Source organism: Lissotriton vulgaris, chromosome 12 (assembly GCF_964263255.1).
Source record: "Lissotriton vulgaris chromosome 12, aLisVul1.2, whole genome shotgun sequence".
Lineage (NCBI taxonomy): Eukaryota > Metazoa > Chordata > Amphibia > Caudata > Salamandridae > Lissotriton > Lissotriton vulgaris.
This window is the reverse complement of record NC_141700.1, coordinates 42230474-42253581: the sequence shown is the minus strand read 5'-3', so window position 1 is coordinate 42253581 and position 23108 is coordinate 42230474. Positions and strand designations below refer to the sequence as shown.

At 44.0% G+C, this 23108-nt stretch overlaps 1 protein-coding gene across 9 annotated transcripts in view; it reads right to left on the bottom strand.

Annotated features, from left to right (window-relative positions):
- The window catches only part of MAST3 (microtubule associated serine/threonine kinase 3), a 189584-nt gene that overhangs the window by 21745 nt on the left and 144731 nt on the right, over positions 1–23108 (bottom strand). For 5 of the 9 annotated variants that reach the window (XM_086946984.1, XM_086946986.1, XM_086946989.1 and 2 more), the window contains 15 exons: positions 22754–22963; positions 19936–20037; positions 18293–18428; positions 17798–17868; positions 16255–16340; positions 14996–15204; positions 13812–13950; positions 11944–12076; positions 9891–10056; positions 9297–9398; positions 5999–6121; positions 4548–4660; positions 3320–3477; positions 2317–2552; positions 1063–1263 (listed from right to left, as the gene is read on the bottom strand). In XM_086946984.1, the coding sequence (XP_086803110.1) occupies positions 1063–1263; positions 2317–2552; positions 3320–3477; positions 4548–4660; positions 5999–6121; positions 9297–9398; positions 9891–10056; positions 11944–12076; positions 13812–13950; positions 14996–15204; positions 16255–16340; positions 17798–17868; positions 18293–18428; positions 19936–20037; positions 22754–22963 (2185 nt within the window). Of the gene's footprint in view, positions 1–1062; positions 1264–2316; positions 2553–3319; positions 3478–4547; positions 4661–5998; positions 6122–9296; positions 9399–9890; positions 10057–11943; positions 12077–13811; positions 13951–14995; positions 15205–16254; positions 16341–17797; positions 17869–18292; positions 18429–19926; positions 20038–22753; positions 22964–23108 lie in introns of all 9 variants that reach the window. The other 4 variants (XM_086946983.1, XM_086946985.1, XM_086946987.1 and 1 more) reach the window with 1 other exon arrangement.

The following is a 23108-nucleotide window of genomic DNA, read 5'->3' as shown; positions in this document are numbered from 1 at the left end:
TTGGTTATTAATCACTGTCACCTGTCATTCCAATACTCAAAATCACATCTTGGGGTGCTATGTTATGAATACTTGAAAAGCTGCAGCTAGAGTGAAAAATCTCACCAGAAAAGGCCTTTAGGTATAGTGCCTCGTCGCCACGGTAGAATGAAGGCTGTACAGACCAATTATCCCAACTACCAAACTTGCAAGGCCATCCAAACAAAACGTATGTCCATAAGATGTGATTGCTTACAATAAATGCTGGAAACTTATCGGAAGATCTGAATAAAAAAGCATTGCCCCCAGAGGTGATTTTGGAATCCTGTCCCAACAATACGTTTACAAGGATGATACCAGCCATCAGAAAAGGTGACAAAATAACTACAAGTATGTGTGCTTGAACGAGCTCTAAATTGAAGCTGCTTTGACTGTAAGTGGCCATTAGAGTATTTTAAATGATGTGTACACTCACACGCCTTGTGCTGGTTTCTGGCAGAGATGAACAGTTCTGTTATTGAGAGAGAACCCATTTTAGAATGGTAGATTCTGGGCTCTCGCGCTTCAGGGGAGATGTAGGTTTATCAATGGCTGCTCCAATAAAAACAAGCCTTTTGGGGGCCACAATCATAAATAATATTCAAATATGAAAGCACAAATGTTTGTCTATTTGGGAATCTTCTACCAGTCATCTCAGCCCTGCTAGTACCTCCACATCCAGGAACATCAATCCGCAAACGGTTCAATACGCATTGTAATATTTACTGCGTATGCGTTCCTAAATAGATTAAATAGCTCAGTGGCACTTATTGTTTCTTCGAAGGATGAAAGGACAACATCCCTTCTGACTGCGATACTTACAGTCACACTCATGAACTGAGCTATCTTAAAGCTTACAGTGCAAAACTACATTTCACTTTTCAGTCTCCAACAGCCACCTAGTTTCCCCCATAGTGGGTTGTGTAATTGACAAAATTTTCTATCTCTTGTGGCCCTTCACCAGCCCTTTCCAGAGTTCTGTGCTCTTTGCATGAGGCCTTCTTCTATTTGAATGATGGGTCAATGATGCTTTGCTGCCCTTACCTGATGTGATGATCAGAGACAGTGCAGAGACCGATGCCGACTTGGGAACTCTGTTGGGGGTGGACATTTTCTGCTTCTCAGGAGTTTCCTTTGGTCCTCCCAATCGGAGACTCACCCCGGGGTCCAAGGCTCGAGGGGTGGAGTTTTTGGTGCCGGTGCTGTTGCTGCGAAACCGAATTTGGCTCAAGCTCACAAGATCGGCTGCAAATCGAAAAGAAGAGCAGGGGAGGTCAAGACATTGTATCCAATGCACGGCTCAATAGGTATAAAAAGGCATCTTTGATACCGAAGTGCAGATGTGGGCGACTACACTCACAGACTATGTGGACCAACAGAAAATGTTACTACCGCTGCTCTCTTGCTCGGGTGGATAGTTAGAGTAAGAGCCAGAAAGCCTTTGGGACTTCATGACAAGCTCCTCAACACTACTGCAAGTTTCCAGAAGTGAAACCATTCTCAAAAGGCTGCAAAGTCAGTGAGCTCCAGAAAATCCTACTCTTTGCCCCTGCGATACTACGCCAAATCTCTCCAGTCCGACAGCAGAAAGCTTTTCACTTTCAAAGAACAACTAGAGAATGAGGGTGAGGACAAGTTACTTGCCTGTACCAATGCTCTTGTAAAACTCATTTTGATTATAAAAGGTCTATTGAGAAGGTATACAAAAATATCACTCTGCTAATGCCCACACTTTTATCGCAACCCTCTTGACTATTCGATATCTAAAAACTTGATGGTAAAATTGTACCAAGTGTATGAATCCATAACACATTCATGCCACATGAATACCTGTCTGGCATACAGCAATCTTGATATTCTGTTTGAGAGCCACTGAAGCCACTGTGTAGTCTGGTTGCCAAATATCTCACATTGCGGCTCTAATATTCCCGGTTGCAATTTTATTTATTTTTATTATTATGAGACACTTTTGAAGCAAGTTGTGGGTCACATGATAGATAGACAATTGTCACACCAGACTATAATAGACATCCACCCATGATTTTGTGGGGACCCACCAGCCCGGCTTCTGCAAACGAAGACCAGAGTCTGAATAATCTTGAATTTAGATTCCTACCTTCTAAACCCAACAACATGACGTATAGTCAAGCACAAAGGCCTCACTTTAGAAGATCTGCCAGACCCATCTTCTCCTGCAGAACCTCTACAAACCTTTATCTTCCTTTGACCTACACTGCACTCTACGGCTTAATACTGCGTATGCGGAGGGAGCCTAAACCATAATCACAGCCGTCCAACCTGATAACGACGAGGACTTTGTGGCTCTGGCTTTGCTGCTGGTCTTCAAGTCTCCCAAAACGAAGAGTGGTTTCTCTGCTTTCGAGGATCCTGTGTCGTAGCTCTCATCCTCGGATGAAAAGGCAAACTTTGGCATGGTTTCGAGGCTGTAAGCGCTGCTCATGGTCGATGGACTTCCACTTCTGCCGTGCTGTGAGGAATGCTGAGAGGAGTCCGAGGACGTCCACGACCTCAACCTATCGGGGGAAGAGAGAAGGGAATGAAGCAAGAGGGACAATTTTCATCAACAAAAAATATCTTGTCACTCCTTTTAACTTCGGATCACGCAGAGACTTAACTTTGCATTCCCGGTTCTTAGAAATAGTCTGTGTGGTGAAGCAGCACCTGGACGTAGCTCTATACGTAGGAGATGCTCAGGGTCAGCGGACAGGTAACTAACCTCAACAGATCATCAAAACAGCATGCGTCATTCCCGCAAATTAAAACTCGCCCATAGGCCAAACGGATGCCTTGTAAGAACAGGAGTTGGTCTTGCTTACTGTGATCCCAATGAGTCAACAAGACAACAACAATTTCATTGTGAAACAATTAATGCCCCACACACCTTTTCAGGTTCATAAGTTACACATCACACCTTAAAACCCAAGAGATAATCAAGGCAAACATTTGGGTTAGATGTATTTTAACAAAACCTAGAAGACTTGTTGATGAGTGTGAGCAACTGGAAGCAACTGGACTGACCGAGAGACCCCAAACCGTCCCCACCTCTAAACTTTTCTGGCCCAATTTGCCTTCCTAGGGCCCTACATATTTGTGTTTGATTCTATGAACTTGTACCAGTTATTGCTAACGTTCAGCTCTCAGTCAGAGGAAAGGAATTCTCTTCAGGGGACCAAGTACTCAGCAGTTTGATACTCTCCAACGGAAACGATTCGATGCGCAGGTCACATCAACACAATATCTAGACCCACAGAGCCTTCTCCGTGTGCACTTTACCACTCACCTGGCTTCGGTACCCAAGAAACGGCTTTTGTCCTCCTCCCCAGAGGCCGCCCGCTCCCACCTCTCCCTCCGCTCCTCCGTCTCTTCACTGCGGCTTCTCTCAGATGACGAGAAGCTGAGGTTCAACTGAGTCGCAAGGTGCTCGGTGCTGCTGTAAACCTAGAGGGAGAGAACAGACCTTCAGAAAGCATGTCTTCACTGTATTTTAAAATCACAACAGAAGCTACCTTATAAAACAGAATGGTATAGCTGGTGCGCTTCCAAAGTCACAATCATTTCCTGCCAAACAACCAAACCTCCATGTGATCCTAGAATACTTTTAGCGGGGTAACATTTTAATCTTTTCTAAGCCACATCTTTTGGATACTCGGCCACGAAGCTAGAGACACCACAGACCCAACTGTGGCTGCAGGTAATCATGGACAGCTCTGTGTTTAGGGGAATCGTGGACAGCTTTGGCTTTAGAAGAATCGTGGACAGCTTTGGCTTTAGGAGAATCGTGGGCAGCTTTGGCTTTAGGAGAATCGTGGGCAGCTTTGGCTTTAGGAGAATCGTGGACAGCTTTGGCTTTAGGAGAATCGTGGGCAGCTTTGGTTTGAAAACACTAATACGCCGTGAACATCACGAGGAGCACACACTTTCTCCATCGACCTGCCTTTGATACCACAGACAGACTGAAGTAACTGCTTCTTTGAGAGATTCTGCTACAAGCAGTATCTCATTCAAAGAGCTCACCGCAAAGGCTGCATCAGTCCACATTCAGCCCTTGTTAGTCCTTTTAAGAGGCGCAGCTACCTGGGTACCATGCACAGGAGGACCACCTGTCCCCTTGGTCGCTTCCACCAGGCTCCAGTGCCATTAAAGCTGCAAACTGGACGATGGCCCAATTAATGCGATCCGGCTCCTCAGAGTTTCACTTCATGCAAACGTCTATCTTGAAGCCTTTTTTAGACGGAGCCTCAGTCTGGAGCCCCGCCCCTCCCTCACCTCCCCCCAAGCCCTTCACAAGGACCTGTAACAAATACCTTCACCCTTAACTGAAAGAAAAATCACAAGTGACCAAGCTGCACTAAATGTTGTAATTAATTCATGGTGACTTGGACAAGACTCGATAAAGATTGTGCAACGTCCCTAGATGACTGAAGAAATTAATTTGGCTCTACATGAGACCTTTGTAGCTCTTGCTCTAAAATACATAACCCACGCAACGGCTTCTGTAAATTATGCACCTTGCTAAACCGGTGAGAACAAGAAGAAAACTGCCGGATCTCAACCGACGACTCTTCATCGTTCGTCTCGTCGTCTTCCTCGGAACCTAAGTGGTGATACCTCTCAGAGCGTGCTGAAACAAGAACAGAAAGGATTAGTACATTATTGCGATGCAAAAAAGCATGAGGCTTTAAGTTGGCCCATTACCATCTCACTTGGCATGCGCATGATTATTAAAGACTGCACATCCACAAAAGTTATTACGTCTCAGTGCAGTAAGAACGAAGTAGAAATTAATCTGGTAGGCCTATTCACGCTCTTCTAGGGTTCCGCCTCAACCTAGAGGGTGACCAAAGGCTGGTGCGAACCTAGTGAACCAATGATGAAAACTTGTTGGCGGGCGCACAAATGAAAACCTTGAGGAATGTGTTGCTCTGGGGTGCACGTCAAAAATTCAGATGTGAGGACACGAGTTTCTGTACCAAACCTTCAAACCGATCAATGTGAACACTATGCAATCAAAAGTCTTTCCAACAAACGAATCCATTACTTGGGAAGAATTGACTAACTTTTAGTAGCAATTGTACATCACATGATGACACAAATGATGCAGTCTGCTGGAAGAGGAAATGGAATGAGGGCGGCAAGACACTTCGAGCGCTTCAAAGCTTTAAGATTGTGTGGGCCAGTGCTATCAAACAAAATTCTCTTGCTAGGCCATCAATAGCTTTTATTTTCATTAATCTAAATACTGTTTAAACTTGTCTTACTGAGTTTAAACGTTGTCCTAACCTTTAGAATCTATAACTGTGTCACTATCTTGAATTGTGGATGGGTGGGGTGGGCTTTTAGGGACCCTGCGGTTTGTTCACCAAGTGTTTTATTAATGGGAAACACCTTATCTGGCCATAACATGCCCCCTGAAACTTTCTACTATCCCAGGCCTAACCACAGATTAAAGGGCTTATCATTAAAAAAACAAGGTATGTGAGCTCCCAAGAATCAGACTGTGTCACATTGTAAAGGGTTTAAAGCTTTCCTCGTGCACAAAGAAAACATATTCCAATAAGAAAAGAATTCTTCTGAAGATCCGGCCATGTGAAGGGAGCCACATAGGAAAGGTGGAAAGTGACCTCAACTTCAGTGGTTCTGTGACAGCTGCTGATTAACAACCAGAATTTCAGAGCTAAATCCAGCTGTGTTTGAAGAAAAGCCCCAGCGGTGCTCCCCCCCCCCCCCCCCCCTCAGATATGTCAGCCCTTCGGGGTCTGTTGTGTGAGGGGGCCCGGTGTAGAGGAGACATCAACCGCAGAGCCAGGGGCCCAGAACTGTAATCAGACCCCCTCACAGGTGACTGACTCCCACACCATACCTGCCCGACCAGCCTGTCCTCATAAGTGGTCCACAGTGGAAAAGCTTCTCAAAACCTGAACATAAGAACCCCCACCACCCGAGGGGGCAGCGTCCTTACTGTCGAAGTAGCTGGTGTCGTCGTCTGCTTCCAGCTGGGGGACAAACTCGGCCTTCTGTCGCAGCAGCCCGTTCCAGTCCAAGGTGCAGAAGAAAGAGTGTTGCTTCACCTCATGGGCCCCTCCTGAAACGAAACAAAAACAAGCCCCCGTCAGCCTGGACAGCCATTGATGCGATGCTCAGGGCGCGCTGCACTGCACAAGGCAGTCTGCACCATGCATTGCAATGCTCCGTTCCGGCCACTGGATGTCGCTGTTGCAACGGATTCGGGCGCACAATGAACAGGATGCGACATGTCCTTAAGAAGAGTTGTAACAACAACACAGCTCCCATCCATCATGCGGTTAAGAATCCTGACCTCTGGTTAAGAAGGCGGAAACCCGCTAATGAGTGTTAAAACCGCAAAAATAAAAAAAGGCCCTGGGTTTGTACAAGAATACAGACTTCTAATAAACTATTCGTATATGTGTTTGCATCAACTCCGAGACCTGCGTCTCCCCAATCTATAAACACGTTCGGGTTTGTCACCTCCCTAGTTCATGGAGCACAAGGCACATTGTTAGCAAAACTCCAGTTTTAAATGCTCTTTCAGTGAATTCGACGTGCCACCACATGTTTCTAGCGTGCCCTAAAATGCTGGCAGTAAACAAAATGCAGCCCTGGGAGTCGGCGCATCTTATGTGGCACTTTTATTGTTCAGTGTATTTTCTGTACAACCTGTCCTGTGTTGTGTGAAACCGCTGTCGGAACATTTTTCCTGCTGGAACTTTTGGCAAAAGAACTTTCGACACTGAAGTCGTCTCTTCGCCCACAGGATGTCTTTGCTCCCAAGAACCTTTCCACGCGCGATGGCTCTGCGAAAAACATTCCCAAAGCCGCCGTCCAGCCTCGGGCGGTCCAGCACCGGGGGCTTCACGCTGAACTCAACCGCAGGCACAAGCGGCGGTAAACACACCGAGCCACGCCCACTGCAGCCGCCTGAGCTGCCAAGAAGGCTCACAACAATGGGACAATCACAGCCTAGCCCAGCCCGGCTGCAGGACCCGGACCCGGCAGGAAGCAGAACAGAGCAGGCGGAATGCAAACTCTTTTAGGCCGAGTCTATCGGACACAGCACAGGCCAAACATCTCTCATCCCCATCGGACCTTGGAATGCACACTTCCCACTTAAAGTGACACACCATGCCACAATCTGCGGGGGTTGTGAACACCAGCATGGCACTCCCACCAGGTGTAGCCTCGGAGCTTTGGCAGAGACTGGCACCACTCCTTCTTAACACCCGTTGCAACCTTACTCTCTGCCCCCTAAGGCGCTAGGACCACTGTTGGCCGTCTAGGCTGGTAACTTCTAACCGCTTCGCTGTGGCCAGAATTCCCCCGCGGTGCGGAGGAATTCCACGCGTGCGCGGTTCAGACGGGCCCCGGTCGTCCTCCGCACACGCCCACCGTGACGTCTGACAGCTGGTGGCCGTCCGACGCATGGAGGAGGCTAAAGCCCTTTGAACCCTACTCATAAGAACAACTGTGTTCCAACAAATGTCTGGAGCCTTCCTCCCACTTCCCTCTTCATCCTCTCCTGTCTACTCAACACGATTCCCAGCGCGCTACAGGCCTAATATCACCGGTTCCCAGGTCTACTGAAACGACCATCTCTTCAGTGTTGTAACCTTGTGGCTTGCCTCCATCACCGCAAATCAAAATATCTAAGAAATGAATTGACAAATCTACCCCTTATTTATGTCCAGGTTTATCCCAGTGAGGAAAAAGATAGCCACCTATTTCTACAATCTCTATAAAATGTTATGATGCCCAGGCTCTAGAAGGAACGAAAAATACAAATGAAGTGTGGGCTGCACCTGAAATGACTGCTCTCTACACTAGAGCTGGACAAAAAGAGCCTATTCTGAAGAGGCCAATATGCCCGGTTTACAACCTTTCAGCCAATGGTACATGGGGTTGCTAAACATCGAAACTGTTTTTATTCCACCTTTATGGTCTTACAATGCACTCATGATTATGAAAAGCATTCCTTCGGTTTCTTCACGCCAGACTTGTGCTATAAACACTAGGCCTGAGAAGAGTTCGCAACGTTCCGCGTAGTGACAAAAACTCAGCTATGTTCCACAAGTGGCAGAGTGAGACACGAACGGCTGTTTGCGCTGCTCTTCCTGCGGCTCGGGTAGAAATTCTACCCGAGCGGCAGCTCGCACTCGGCAACTTAGAGTAGAGTGCAGAAAACCCTGCTAACGCGGAGTGGAGTTCACTGCCAACGCCTAACAAAAAAAAATGTGAAAATATTTTGTGACTAAATACACAGTCGCCACCTTGTCGGTTCCAATTTGTTTTTCAGACCACAACTAAAAGCTTCGGAGGCATCTTTTAATGAAAGTGGTAGTGAAAAAGCATAACCCAGCGTGAAAAAATCCTTGTAAATCAACATTAATAATCCTTACTTCAGCGTCTCCGAGTTTGGGCGTCCTCACATTTTCCAAAGGATACTTACGGGAAGTTGGCTAGCGATCAAAGTTCTGTGGCTGCATCCTTCCAGAACGCTGGGAAAGGAGTGCATGCCCGGACACAGGAGCAAAACATTGGCTGGAGTTTGAAGTTTAAAGACTGTCCAGGGAATGAATTTCACTTTTAAGGCATACTAGCCAACTTCTTTGGACTTTAAAAATCTACTGGAATATCTAGGTAGCTGGACACAGTTAAAAAACTGTTTTACTGCAAAAGAGTTTAGAAGCATTCAGCTACCATATCCCCCAAGCCTAAGGGCTTGTAAGTAGGTAAGTCTGAATAAAAGTTTTCCTCTGTCCCCCCCTGCCCCGGGTCCTGATCTCAGGCGCACACATTAATAGGACAGGGGTTAGAGTATTTCGTCCCAGACTTTGGCCTTGAAGATATGCCTCAGACTTTTCCGAGGCTGTCTTAATACGGTGGGGCGCTCAGGCAGATTTCTACGGGGATTTGGACATTACAGACACCACCATTAGCGAGCGTAGGGAGTAGCTGGGAAAATGTACAACAAGATACATAATTAAATGTCCAAGTTATAATAACACAAGGATTTGTGTTTGATTCCACAGTCTACGAAGGAAGCGGCCAACCGTATTGGCGTATTAGCAATGCTAGATCAAGAATATTGGGTGTAATGACCTGCTAAAGCCATCAGTTCTGGGACAGCTCTTCGGGTGAAGGCCAATAATCAAACGTGAAATCTGAACAATGTGCATATGTGCCACACGCTGCAGCACAACACCGCACAGCACAACAAAACAGAGCAGAGCACGCTGCAGTACCTGTGCCAATGCGCTCCAGGGGGTTCTGCCTCAGCAGCCTGGTGATCAGATCCTGGGAATCCACAGGAAGAGCTTCATCTCCCCCGGGCCACATTATTTCGTCTAAAAAATAAGGAAGAGACAGATTAAGCCAACAGCAAAAAACAGAATTTGAAACTGCGAAAAACAAACAACAGCAAGACAAGATGTTCTAAAAAAGGTCATCTGCGGACCTCATGCCCTACACCCCCAAAAATGAGGTTCTGAGATAATTCAGATGTCACTGGCTAAAGATGTCAGAGGGCTCAACTTAATGCATCAAGAAGGCACAATGTACCCTGAATTATAAAATGAGACAAACCAGTGGCTGATTACGAAGAAAGGATGAAGAAGAGACAGCCACCAGGGAGAAGACAACAAAGCGTACGTAGAGTAAAAATGCTTGGACCTGCGATAGGTAATCATCAGAATTTAACCTCACGACTATCCTTGAATCTCAGAAAAACCAGCCAATGTCATTCTGGACGTATTATATGGCGATACGGATTCATGGAATTTATTCCACAGAGGCTACGAAGGTACTCTGTGAAGGAGTGGAGTGCAAGAGAGACTCACCACTAACCACCTGGCCAAAGAGTTCCTCTGGAGTGTCTCCAAAGAAAGGCACACAGCCGACCAGGAACTCGTAGAGAATGATCCCCATCGCCCACCAGTCCACTGGCTTCCCATAGCCCTGCCTAAATATCACCTCCGGGGCTATATATTCTGGCGTACCACACACCTGGAGAAAAAAACAAAAGTGGACGTAATCAAGCAAAAAAAATAATAATAATAAAGAATTTTTTTGTAACTTCTGACTCCGGAAAGGCATCTGATGAATAATCTACGTTTAGAGTCGGAACACCCAAGAAGTTAGAACTAACAATGTTACATAACAAATTCATCAATTATAACATTGGGAAAAAATTAAGGCATAAATTATAAATTTGGAGTAAATTAACCAGAAATGTAACACAAGTCTATCAAGTATGTATAACCTTTTTCATCACATCTAAAAAGAGCACCATCCTGTTATCCCAAGTCAAACACGCTTTGGCAAATGTAACAGGTTGGGTCTTGGCAAGCTGGTGAATTGTTTATTGTAAGCACATGCACATAAAAATCAAAAAAGAATGCTGGCAATTAAATTAAAAAAATAACCATTGAATATAAATGTAACAAAACAGTACATGTGTGTCGTGGGAGTCAGGTGAACTTAGACCGGCTATGAAGTGCTTACTTTAAATGATTGTCACAGAAATTTATGATTGTTTCTGGAGAAAAAAAGCACTTTTGGCGTTGAAACTGAAGACATAGTGTGAACACACAAGGGTGACTAAACCACACCAAAAAGATAAATAAAGGCATCAAATCAGTACCACCAAATGTAAGTATTGGTCCATCTGTTCCAGGATTGAAGTGTACTACTTTTTAGGCGAATGTACACGTCATCAGTTTAGATGTCAAGTCACACACACACCGCAAGAAAGCCAAAAGCTGAAGCGGGCTGCTCCCCTGCCCCATGCGACACGCTTTGGTAGGTGGAACCAAAGTGCCAATGGCAGCTGAATACGCCAATGGATGAAGCAGGGGATAGAAAAGACATAAGGCTGGCCAGACAGCTTAAGCTGTCTCTATGCCAAACCTAAAAATAGGAAGAATATCACAGATAAAGAAGGATGATTTAACGTGAATCTTATAGAAGGGCTTATTAAAAGACAGAACGTATTGGTAGCATTGTAGAATATACTCAAAGTACTCATGATCAAGTAGAATGACCATCTGAAGCAGGCGATGGTCATTGGGTGTTCCCTGGTGTACAAGTTAATATCTGGACCCAGGTTTAATTTATATTTGAAGTAACCATCCTACAAGACTCATTTACCTTTATTTAACTTTTAAATCATTCCTCTTTACTTGCAGTGCACAAGCCATTTGTAGTTTTCCTTTAGTTTCATAACAACATGGTACCCTACACGTGGATATCGTTCCATTCCTGATGAAGACCCACTACCTTAGTCTCACGGTTGAAACATTGACTGGACTCACATGAACTAAATGAAGGCACTAAGTGACCTACTTCTGACTGAGCATTTAATTCATGAAGTTACAGGGTTCTCTAGTTTCTCAGTCCCATGTGCAACTCGCACATTACATGTTTTTCTTTTAATTCTGGGATTTGTAATCTTGTTTACCTCATTATCAATTCAGAGCTACCAGTCCCAAAATGCAAAGAAAAATACGGAACTGAATTAGCTACTCATGCAGCGATCTAGAAAACAAAAGCGGTCTGGAGCCAACCATAGATAACCACCGAAAAAGTACTATTCAGCACTGTCCACCTAGTCACAATAACATATTACCTGTATACATGAATTCTTTAATTACATAAAGGATGGAAATACAATAACTTGTCCAATAAACGTAACCCAGAACATCCAGACAATGTAGTTCAAGTGGAGTTTCGGATACATGTTCAAGGAACTGTACAGAGATTCAATCCGCCCACCCATACGGTAAAAAAAAATAAAAAATAAAAAATTCACATTATACCACAAGTTTGCTCTCAGTTTCCATTCAGTCTGAAGGAGGGTGCACAAATGAATCCACAGTGTCAAAGTATGGGTACCTGTTTGTCCAAAAACTCCCGAGTGTCCTTCTCGATATGCCCCTCGTACAGGTTCGTGGTCATGTTCATCAAGCCAATTTTAGAGAGTCCAAAGTCTGTCAGTTTGATGTGACCCATTGAGGTGATGAGCAAGCTGCGAAAAAATAATGCCAAAGCAATTTTAAGACGTCAACGAGATGGAGCGCGTGAGTAAAAAGTACATACGACTCCCTGATCAAAAGAAGTCCTCAACTTTCATCAGAAAAGTAATGCAGGTGTACGCAAAAAGCCATAGTACAGAAAAGTAGGGGTGCTCCGACACGCGACTCTAAGATTTAGGACTAGAGTCGCTGCAAGTTACAGGCTGCTGTGCAGTTTATTACTGTTTTACTGTTTTTATATACTAAACTGAGATGCCACAATAATAGTTTGATTATGTATCGCTTCGATTTAAATGTATTAAAATCACTGAATTGAATAAACCTGCCTTTCCCCAAGTTTCTCTTAAAGTTTTTTAAAAACCATGTTACAATTGAAATGATTTAAGAGCAAACATAAAAACATAATTCCTTTAAATCAGCTGAATCGAAGTGAAAAGAAAACAACATTTTAAGAATACATATATGTTATTTGCTGAAACGCTAAGGTGAAATGAACTTTTTTAGTGAGATCCAAAATGCGTATTTTATTACACATTAAGGGCAGTTATAGGATATGTAAACACTCTACACTGGCAATCTGCATGAAGTTCGGTTTGGTTTCTGTATGGGATGACAGGAATAGGCATTTCTGTAGGCAAGTCTACACCAATTCCAAAATGGTTTAAAAGTCCAAAAGGTAAAAAGTTACATAACTAACAAAAATTGTGCAGTTTGAGGCCATTTTAGAGTGACATGCTGTGCTTTTTTGCGCCACCTAGCTACTAGAGGTGGAAAGGCATCTTATGGAAATAAACGTAATGTTTAGGTTTCCTCAAAATATTTTAGGACTGGATGTGGGAATGTGGGATAGTAATACGCCTCCTAGATTATTTCGAGTTAAGTTGTTCTTTTCCCCAAATGTTTTAGGGTTGGAGTTAGAATAGTAAACCGGTCTTCTCAGTTTGTAGAAAACCCTTTGCTGTCCTGTGTGCGCAACTCATTGAAATAAACTCAAACACGCCAACCATTGGGTCCGGTGCTGCCATTGTCAGGACCCGTTAGTGGATATACCGGAGTGAAGGATGGAATGGTGAAGGAAATGGTGATATGCCAGGTAGAAGGTCACATTGACAATCCACCATAACTTCTGGTACTATGATCATTAAACAAACAAAAAAAACACACTCGCACAAAAACCCAATGAAATTAAACAATATTTCTTTCACCCAATACTCAAGAACAGGACATCAGGAAGGTACCCAGTTTTATTAATTTCTTTGGACGTTTAATTGGCAATTTGAATGTAAAAATGTAAAATACATGGGCACCTAATGCGTTGGAACATCCGTGTATTGCCACATCCAGATTGCCTGGTTTCTACAATTTTTTTAGTTTCATTGCAACCACTTCCTTGTTCTAGGTCGATGTGGAAAGGGGTTTAGTTTGCTTGTCAGCATTTTTTCCTCACAGATTTTCTTAAGGTCATCTTTTGCTTAACTTTTTGCAGATTATTACTCTGTAGTCCCACACAAGTGATCCCTGAACCGCGTGTCAACGCGATCAAACAAAGAGCTCCAGAAAAAGGGAAACATGTTACTGTGTGGCCAACAACTTTTTTTTAATCAAATAAATAAATAAATACTAAATCCAAATATAGCATCTTCAGAGATGAAATCCACATCTCATTGGCTACACAAAATTTATGGTGGGATTCTCTTTCTCTGTGCTTTTCCCCCCGCCCGTACTCACTTATCCGGCTTCAGGTCCCTGTGAACGATCCCGTAGTTATGTAGGTATTCGAGGGCAAGAACCGTTTCAGCAAAGTACATCCGGGTCATGTCGACGGGAAGGGGGCCCATATTCTTCAAGAGTGTTGCGCAGTCGCCACCTATCGAAGCAACAGAAGGTGTGTAAGCCAAGATTGCAAAGCTTTACACACTCCCAAAGATCTTTGGTCAAAGCACAGCCTGGTTTAATAATTTATCAGCATTGCAATTGCCAATGATACTTTAGAATCTGTACGTTCGCTCTAAAAAGACGCGCAAAGAAGCCACACACAGATAGATCACTCATGAAATGCAGTAGTAGGGGCAAGCAGTAGATATTGGGTTCAAATGAACTGCGTGTTTGTAACACCCACAAACTCACACATTAAAGAGTATTCACCGAGTCCGCTCCATTCTTTTCCCACATTGGAAAAGGTTGGAAATGTAATCCGGACAAGGACAGGATTAAAACATTTTCCAGGAAGGGAAAAGAGGGCAGAAGGGAAAATGTCATCTGCAATCACTCTGCAGACTTTTGCAAGGGCAGGTGTCTGAATGCAGAGTGCCTCAAGCGAAAATGAAATTTACAAAAGTTTGCTAGGAGTATGGTTTGCAAGTCTACTACTGTGACCTCTTGTGAATTCCTTAATGTTGCGAATCCACAACATTGCACAGAAATATACCTGCAAATTCAATGTTGTGACTCCAACATTCATGTTCATAATTTGTTTTACTGTTTCCATAATGATTTTATACGGATTCTCTCTCTCTCTCTATATTAATAAATAACACATGACGTTTGAGCAATATATACATATGGATACTAATCGTGTCTTAGTGGCAGACAATCCTTTTTCACAGATCAATACTGAAGTGCTGCCAGCTGGAGCCAAATGCTTTGTTTGGATGGGGTTGGGCCTTCCTGCCAAGTGGACAAAAAAACATGAAAACTTGTTGTCCTTGACCCAACCAATATGTTCTGGATGTCAGGTCACTGGGATTCAATGTCAGGACTCGGAGGCTCAGATTATGCTTAACTCTTTCATTTATTTTCTTCAGCTGCCTAATGGAAAAAAAAACATTTCATCGAAAGACTACAAATCCCAAGAGTCTTTGCAGGTGGACGGAAAGCCTTGTGGCCCTGCCACTCAGATTTGTGTTGGTTACCTTCCACGTACTCCATGACCATGCACAGGTGCCGCCGGGTCTCGAAGGAGCAGAACATGCTGACAACGAATGGGTTCTCCGCAAAGGTCAAGATGTCTCTCTCCACAAACACCTGCTGGATCTGGTTCCGGAGCACCAGGTTCTGCTTGTTTATTTTCTTCATGGCGAAGCGCTGGCGCGTCTCCTTGTGCCGCACCAGGTAAACAGCGCTGCAGTCGGAGAGGAAAACAGGGTCACACTTTGACACATCTTAACAAAAAGCTCTTCGACTTAGCCACAGGTGAAGAGATTGAGTTTAAAAAGGAGTATGAGAGGGTTGGCAAGGAGGAAGAGTAGTGGGATAGAGAAAGCGGCCAATAAAGAAAAGAGAAATCAGAAACAAGGAATTTTGGGAGGGACAATGCGCGTTGGAGGTGTTGTGAGCAAAAAAAATGAAGGAAGGGTGAGAGGACAAAAAGGTGGAATAGGATGTTAAAGAGTGACAGAGAGAGAGAGGTGGGAAGATAAGGAAATTAAAGTTGGGACTAGATAGCAGAAAGGAAGAAGTTATTGGGAGGGAGAGAATGCTTTGGTGAACTGCATTTTTGTTGTCAAAATCCTCAAGCGAGATCTAGAATACTTTTGGATGTTGGATATGGAAGGGTCTCCTTTCCAATACACCTTGTAACTAGTCACAACTTGACCCAGAGCTCATGTGAATTGTGCATTTCAATAATGGTTCTTAAGGCTTCAAAGTATAGTTAACCGTCCAAAGTCTGGTAAACCTGAAATGCTACTGAGTAGTACATCTGCCTAAACATAAGAGAGCTTCTATGTTGGAAGAAGCAGCACCAGAAAGACTATTTTCCCTTGCATTTTCCAAGGAATGTTAACCTCGCTGCAATGCCTCTAGTGAGGTGTGAAAGACCTTTCAGCCATGGCTGACTCTATGCACAAAAGAAAACAGGGCTTCTCCAGCACAAGAACCATCTACGCCAAAGTCCCCACATTCTCACCTTTTGAAACCATGCTAAAATCTGAATTTCAAAGCCTTAAAAGTTATAAAAAGTTACAGCCTTTTTCAATTATATAAAGGCAGGCACTATAAAGGGAGTGGAGGACAATAGAGTCAATTATATCTGCGTGAAACACCGTATGACAACGACGTCCTACATCCTCCTGCTTAGGAGACGTAGGACGTGGTCTGTCAAAGCATGCAAAATAATGCCCTGCTGACCTAAAATCTGTACTTCAGTGAACAAATATTTGTCACATCTTACCCGTATGCCCCATTGCTGATCAGCTTAATGGTTTCAAAATCCGCTTCGCAGGGCTTCCTTCTGGAGACAGTAGATAAAGCGCGACACTGGAAATAGAAAGCAAATGAAATTATCTGATAGCAAACACAGCAGCAGCAATATTTGTTCACAACCATGCGAGCTGTTGGGTGTCGTCTACAGACAGCTGAATTTAGATGCTGATTGGAATCCTGAGTTAAAACAAATTATAGTTCTTTGAGGGGACCTAATAAGCTGACATCAACCGTCCAATTTGTTATTTGGTCACTTGTCGACTATGTAAATTCTTCATAGCCAGGTGTCATTAGAGAGATCTCCAGAATTTGCAGAACGTGGAAGCTCACCTCACAACCGAAGGTGGTCCCTGCAAGCATGCGCCATGCATACAACACTCTGAGGGGGGCCACACTATGTGTCAAACATCTTCATGTCTGAAATATGTTACAATGAAGGGATATCTCTCCAATTTCATATATAAATGATTCAAATCCTCCTTCTGGAGCAATATATGTGTAAGGAATCATAAGTTCCTGATTCCTTTAAATCTTTCATTTACCATGTTATCATATATAATGCAGCTGCAACCCGGAGAAAACGTCTGCAGAAGAAAAGTTTTTAAAATTCAGAAAGACATTACATTATTTATTTTTTAATGCTACAAGCAAGACCTTCCCTTTTCCTGGAAAGGTCTGGATAAAGATATTAAAAGTAGTCTGCATCGGCAACCATGGAACTTTCTGCATAGGGTACAGATCATGGCTGCTTGTTTAGCCCTTACATGGCCTTTAGACTACTACAAAGCACGGTTAACCCGTTCCGTGCTCCTGTCGGCCCTGGCTGGTGCTTCCGAACGACCGTTGGCCGTCGCAGCCCCGCCTGTTTCTTCGAACCTTCCGCATTGGTGCGGAACGTTCGAAGCAGTTATAGAGTTAAAGTGAAGAAATGGTGCAAGAGAGGTTATTATGGGATAGGAGAAGACTTAACTAGAGAATCAACATTTTGCTATCCTGGGCACACTGTCCCCCCAGTCATGTACTTCAAGAGCTCGGAATTAGCATGTGTAGCAAGATCCTACTTTCACTTCCCCTCTCCCACTGTTGGGCCCATACAAACAACGTACAAAGACTCACAATTACATCTTGTGTGTTTAATGCCGCAGTACTGGCTAAGGAGTCAGCCTTGATTGTTGCCCATCTACTAGTTATCCCAAAGGTTCTATTTGCACTAATGTAGGCAAACAGCAAGTCACAGGTTCAAATAAGCTCTGGGTTACCTCATTCTTTCCTCCTGCAGAACACATTTTGACAGAAGTTAACAGGCTGAGCACCATTCAGAGGGCCAATACTGGTTTTCAGGACTTTGAGCCCTGGCGCGATAGGGTCGATTGAAATACAGATTATCAATATTCCAATTTCCAATGTACTGCTATCAGCAGCACGTTTGTTTGCGGTGAGTCTTATTCACAATAGAACCCAGAGTGAACGCAACGCTGAGAAAACATGAAGTAGCAGGCAAAGGAGCTCACCTCAGGAGGGTCATCCAGCTCAGGGGGAAATGAGTTTCCATTGTCATAAATGTCATCAAACTGAACCATTTCTGTAATAAATAAACGTAAAGAAAGGCAGCACTCAGTCGGTAGTCAAGCAGCAAATTCACTCGCTTCTCCCTGCCACTGTGTTCTGGATTAGTTAAAAAAAAAACAAAAAAAAACTCATAGTATTCTAAGATGCCTAAAAAAGGACTGGGCATGGAAATGGTAAGTGGCCTTTGGTACTGGTGGTTGTGTATTACGCAGCAAAGTAACGCAACTGGTTGTGAAGCGTCCGCCATTCCGGCAGTTCCCAGAATTGTTCTTTGCAAATCTCGCTACCCTGGATGGCCCCTTTAAGCCTCTGATGCACCCACACTACCCCGCTGGTAATTTTTAGGGAGCAAAAAGCTGCAAGCATCAACAGACTACTGAAAAACAGTGCAAAAACCCATCACTGCTGACCACATGCCCCTCCCAAGAGGGTCTGACCTTCCAGAGGGTCTTTGTTGAGTCCCAGCTGGCTGATGATGTACCGAGGGAGACTGTCCGTTTTGATCCCTTCACCGACCTTGGCCTGACCTTCCGCTGCTTCCAGCAGGTGGTAGAACTCTTCTGGGTCAAACTCCTAAAAAGACAAAGAACTACCGGGTTAAATCCAAGAATCACTGCGGAACTGCTGATGCAGAACACGTTCCTTTAGGATAAACCTCAGATCAGAAGAGAGTAACCATCAAATCCCATGGTTTCTTGCGTCTGTATCAGGATGTAAAAGGTCACTTTGAGAAAGCCCATTCCACTAAATAAGGGGGAAAAATGTTGTATCCTGGTACACTGCTAAATATGTCAAACCAGCTCACTTGCAGTGGTTAGAAATATCTTTTTGGCAGAGAAGGGACCAGAACGACTAGTCTAGGACTATAATGTGGCTAAGAGAGGAAAATGGAAACAGAGCTTGCTGGTTCTGCTTATAAATTTACCAATTAGACCCTATCTGGACCAGTAGGTAGCACGCGTCGCACAGCTGAGCAGGCACCAACTATCCAGTCACAACATGCTACCAGGTTATACATTTATATATATTTAATGTCAAAATAGAACAACAGACTCTAGAAAAGAGGATGCCAAGCGTCTAGGACAGTTGAGGGAATGCAGGACCTAAAGAAGGAAATCCCTGGAGCTTTGAGCAAAGAGGATCATGTCAAAAGCAAAACAATCGGAAAACTCAGATTTTATAAGTCTTGTTTTTATGTGAGATGGCACGAGGGCGGGGGCGCTTCTAACAGGTGGGGAAGAAAGATATCAATGCCGGGGTGGTGGATTCAATTATGGCAAAAAGAGAGCTGCAGAACAGTGCAGAGTCACGGAGTGGGGAGCGTCTGCTAGGTTGGTAGAGCGTCCAAATGAAACACAGAGGAGGGAAGAAGGGAGGGCAAATTCTACTGCATGACAAGGTCAGACCGAAACACTGGATGAGCGACCACGTCAGTATTAGAAAAGTACTAATTATAACATCAATAACAATATTAATGGAATGATACCTACCATGTGGCAGAAGGAAGTGACACAAGTAGACCAAACTACCAGAGGTGGCCTGAAGGTCCCTACTAAAAACCTTAAAGTCCAAGAAAAGGTGGCTGCAAGGAATTCTGGGAGAAAGGTGGGCAATGGGCTTCAGATAACATGGTTTAGTCTTCACCACCACTACGTCAAGGCAAATCAGAGAGTGCGCCCTCTGGAGCAGGTGACATGAAGCAGAGACATTCTTATGAGTAAGTTTTGACTTGACAAAACCATGAAATCTGTTTACTGATATCACCCTCCAACATACCGAAGCTATGCAAACCTGGGCAAAGGATTTCACCTCTGGGGCCTCAGTTCGACTATCTGAAAAGCGGATGCTGCAATCAGTACGTGCAAGACTTGTTGCCGTTGCTAAATAAATGTAAAAGAGTTTCCTTTACAAACTCTGCTACACATGGTACTTTATTGCATTACTTGGTCAACATCAACCAATCAACACTGTGCAGGAATGGTTCTCCTTTTGCTAGAGGTGCAAATGTCTATATTCTATTTTCAGGCCCCACCCACCCATTCCACCCTACGGCATATAAAAAGGTCAGTACTTGGCTCACCAGGCACTCCAGCAAACGTGCAGGGCGCGCAATGACGATTAGCACTTTCCTCACAAGCTGCACGATGTAGCTGACTTCTTCGCTCTCCGACCGCTCGCAAGCCTATAGGAAAACAAGAAACAGTAGCCTGGCATCAGATCCAGCCCCTGATGTATATTGTGGCTCGTGCCCCCTGAAATTCAGTTTGTGAGAAGTGGTTGCCCAATGCTGAGGGATGTGCAAGTTCTGCTCTTTAAGGGACATTTGCCACCGAGAGATTCTGCACATGAACCAACACGGTGTGTTTGAAACATGCCTAGTCGACAACTTTGAACTCCTTCAGTTAAGAAGGTTATCTTGAGTTGTTATGACATCAAATTCTCCCCCAATTTGCTATTCCTTGCTCTGCTGGTGTGTGCGTACAGAGCGACCAAAGCTGCGAATGGACCGAGAGCTGTATCCCTTACAGAGCTTCTTGCAGCTGGGTGCCAAGCTTTGAATGCAGGATTTATTATAATCTAAAATAAACTTCCCTGACCTTGAATTTGATATGCTCGCAGGCGCCCGTCAAACATTAAGCACAAATGGAGCTTGGTAACTAAAGCCTGGATACTGAAATGTATTACAAACACAATAGATCTATCTTTTACAAGAAATTCAGTTAAGTCTTTCACATATGCTTAATGGCTAATCCCGGGCGTTAACCCAGTAGAAGGTCTTAAGAAACCTTTTCTTGGCAGAAACATGTCGTTTATGACTAAGCAGCACAAATAACAATTCTGACTGCTGGAAAGATGGTGGAGGGAGTAGCACCTTTCCTTTTTAGGAATTCAAAGCAACATGCAACAAGCAGACCATCAAGTACAATGTGTCCCCTAGAGCGCACCAGCTATTCAGGTAACCACTTGCTGTTCTTATGTCATATAACACAAAAAAAATCTACATTTTGAGATCAGTGAAACATTTGTATAATCAAGAACAAATCATGCCGGTTAAGCTGAATTACCTGGACTATGCTTTACTATTCAGCACCAACTACTTTAAAAGTCTGGCCAATGATTTAAAAGTTCAGTGAAAAACTTCAATTTTAAACACCATGACAAGATCAAATGCTGCCGACAGTGAATGGTTAAAGGATTGTTCCAGCAACCACCTGAAAGCCAGGAAGCATACATTTATTTTGAATTAATTCTCCTCATACAAGAGCGTGCAAAGCCTTGCGTAAGGCCAGTACCGCGCATCGTATATCCTGGATAGCTAGTCACGAGTGCATGCCTTTATTACCTTGTCCTGTGAACTCTTCCTACCCCTCTAGCCTTTAAAAAAGCAATAACCGTAAGGCTAACACTGTCACAATCGCCCGCCTAACCAATCTTTTGGACTGAGCTTCTTTCTAAACGTAACTTCTTTTCAAACTCCACTATAACTATCTCAATTGTGAGCTCAGATCCGTTTACCTTCTTGTCTACGGGAAAGGACCCCATGTTTCCCTTATCCATCTAGTTCTCCTATGTGGCCTTGGCAAGGGATGGGATGCTACAAGCCCAATTAAAATATATAAAAATAAAATGGAAGGTGATACTAAAGATGTGAGTCCATAATGTTCATGAAGCCATTGTAATTGTACATGCCGGTTTCTAAATTACATGCAGTGCAATAGTACTTAAAAGCCCTAACATGCATGAACCTCTCCTTAGTATGATCCCAGCCATGCTAGGTAAGACCAGCCAATCATAATGCTCCCTACTGGCCCTTTAAGCACCTCACCTGCCCTAAAGCAATGTTATCACACCAATTACGCCCCCAAAATGTGGACCAATGATTTTTGCCCAAGCACAAAGTTAATGAGATTCCACACAAACATCACATGGCAAACCTTAAAAAACTAAAAATAATCTTCAAAGCATAGGAGTTTCAGAACTATTCCTGCATGAGTGCCGCAGCTGGTTTGCTATACTGACAACAGAGGGTGAAACAGCATCATATATAGTTATGTATTCACTCATTCAAACTTTTGCGGCTCCTCGTTAGTATAATGGTCAGCATCCCCCCTGTCACTCATTCAATCTTGGTCATTCGAGAAAGAGCAGTGCCTCAAATTATTAACATCTTACTTGAATTACCATTATGGGCAACCAGATAAAAATCATTAAAATGATTAAATTAAGAATCTTCCCTCCAAATGGGCACCATATTTCCCTGATTAATTTTGCTGCACTTTAGTTCGACTACAAGTATTTCCAGACCACATCTCTTCCAGATTTCGGCATGACATGGAGAAAGAAAGCCTCACATGGTCTTGGACATGGAAAGGTATGGGACACATGCATTCCCGCAGTAGAAGGGCCCACAAGGCGTGACTCTTGCAGTGCAGTCTCAATGTTCCCAGAGCCAAAGCATGTTCACTTGAACATGCATACACACGCAAAAGTCGAGGCTCTAAAACCAAAGGTGTGATTGTGTTACTAGACAGCCATGGATCAGCAATGAAAAGTATGTAAGACACTTTAGAGCACACTCAAGAAGCAGACTCTAGGAGCACAGTTTCAACAGCGTTCCATGAGAGTCAAGCGAGTAAATGCACCGCTCACACACGGACTCGAAAAGGCACAGTTTCAAAAGCGTTCCTAGAGATTCAAGCGAGTGCACACACCGCTCACACGCAGACTCTTAAGAGACGCAGTTTGAGTAGCGTTCCCAGAGAGTCAAGCGACTGCACGCACCCGCACCCGCACCCGCTCACACATAGACTTCAAGAGACGCAGTTACAATTTCGCTCCTGGATATCCAAGGTTCAACCAATGGACTTTTCAAAGCTCACACTCTGCAATGAACTCACATCTTGGAGCATCTTTTCCAGTTTTTGTTGCAGCTCCACAAAGTAGCAAGAGGTGACGAGGGCTTCCTGCGATTTCTCCAGACAGTCCCGAGCCAGCTCGATAATCTGGTGGTGGATGAACCCAAGTACTCCGTCGGCCAGCGGAAGGGTACTGCTGGGAGAGAAGGTGGTGATGATCTCCAGGAGGCGCTCTTCCATCTGCGCCGTGGCCTGAGCAAAAGAAGAAAAAATGTATCATCCCCAGGTGCTCCTGGGAGGAAATAGGAACAAACTATGTATGGAAATACCAGAACTAATTATGTAACGGACAAGTGTTACTTGGAAATGTTAGCTAAAAGCATGAATGTCCTTATCT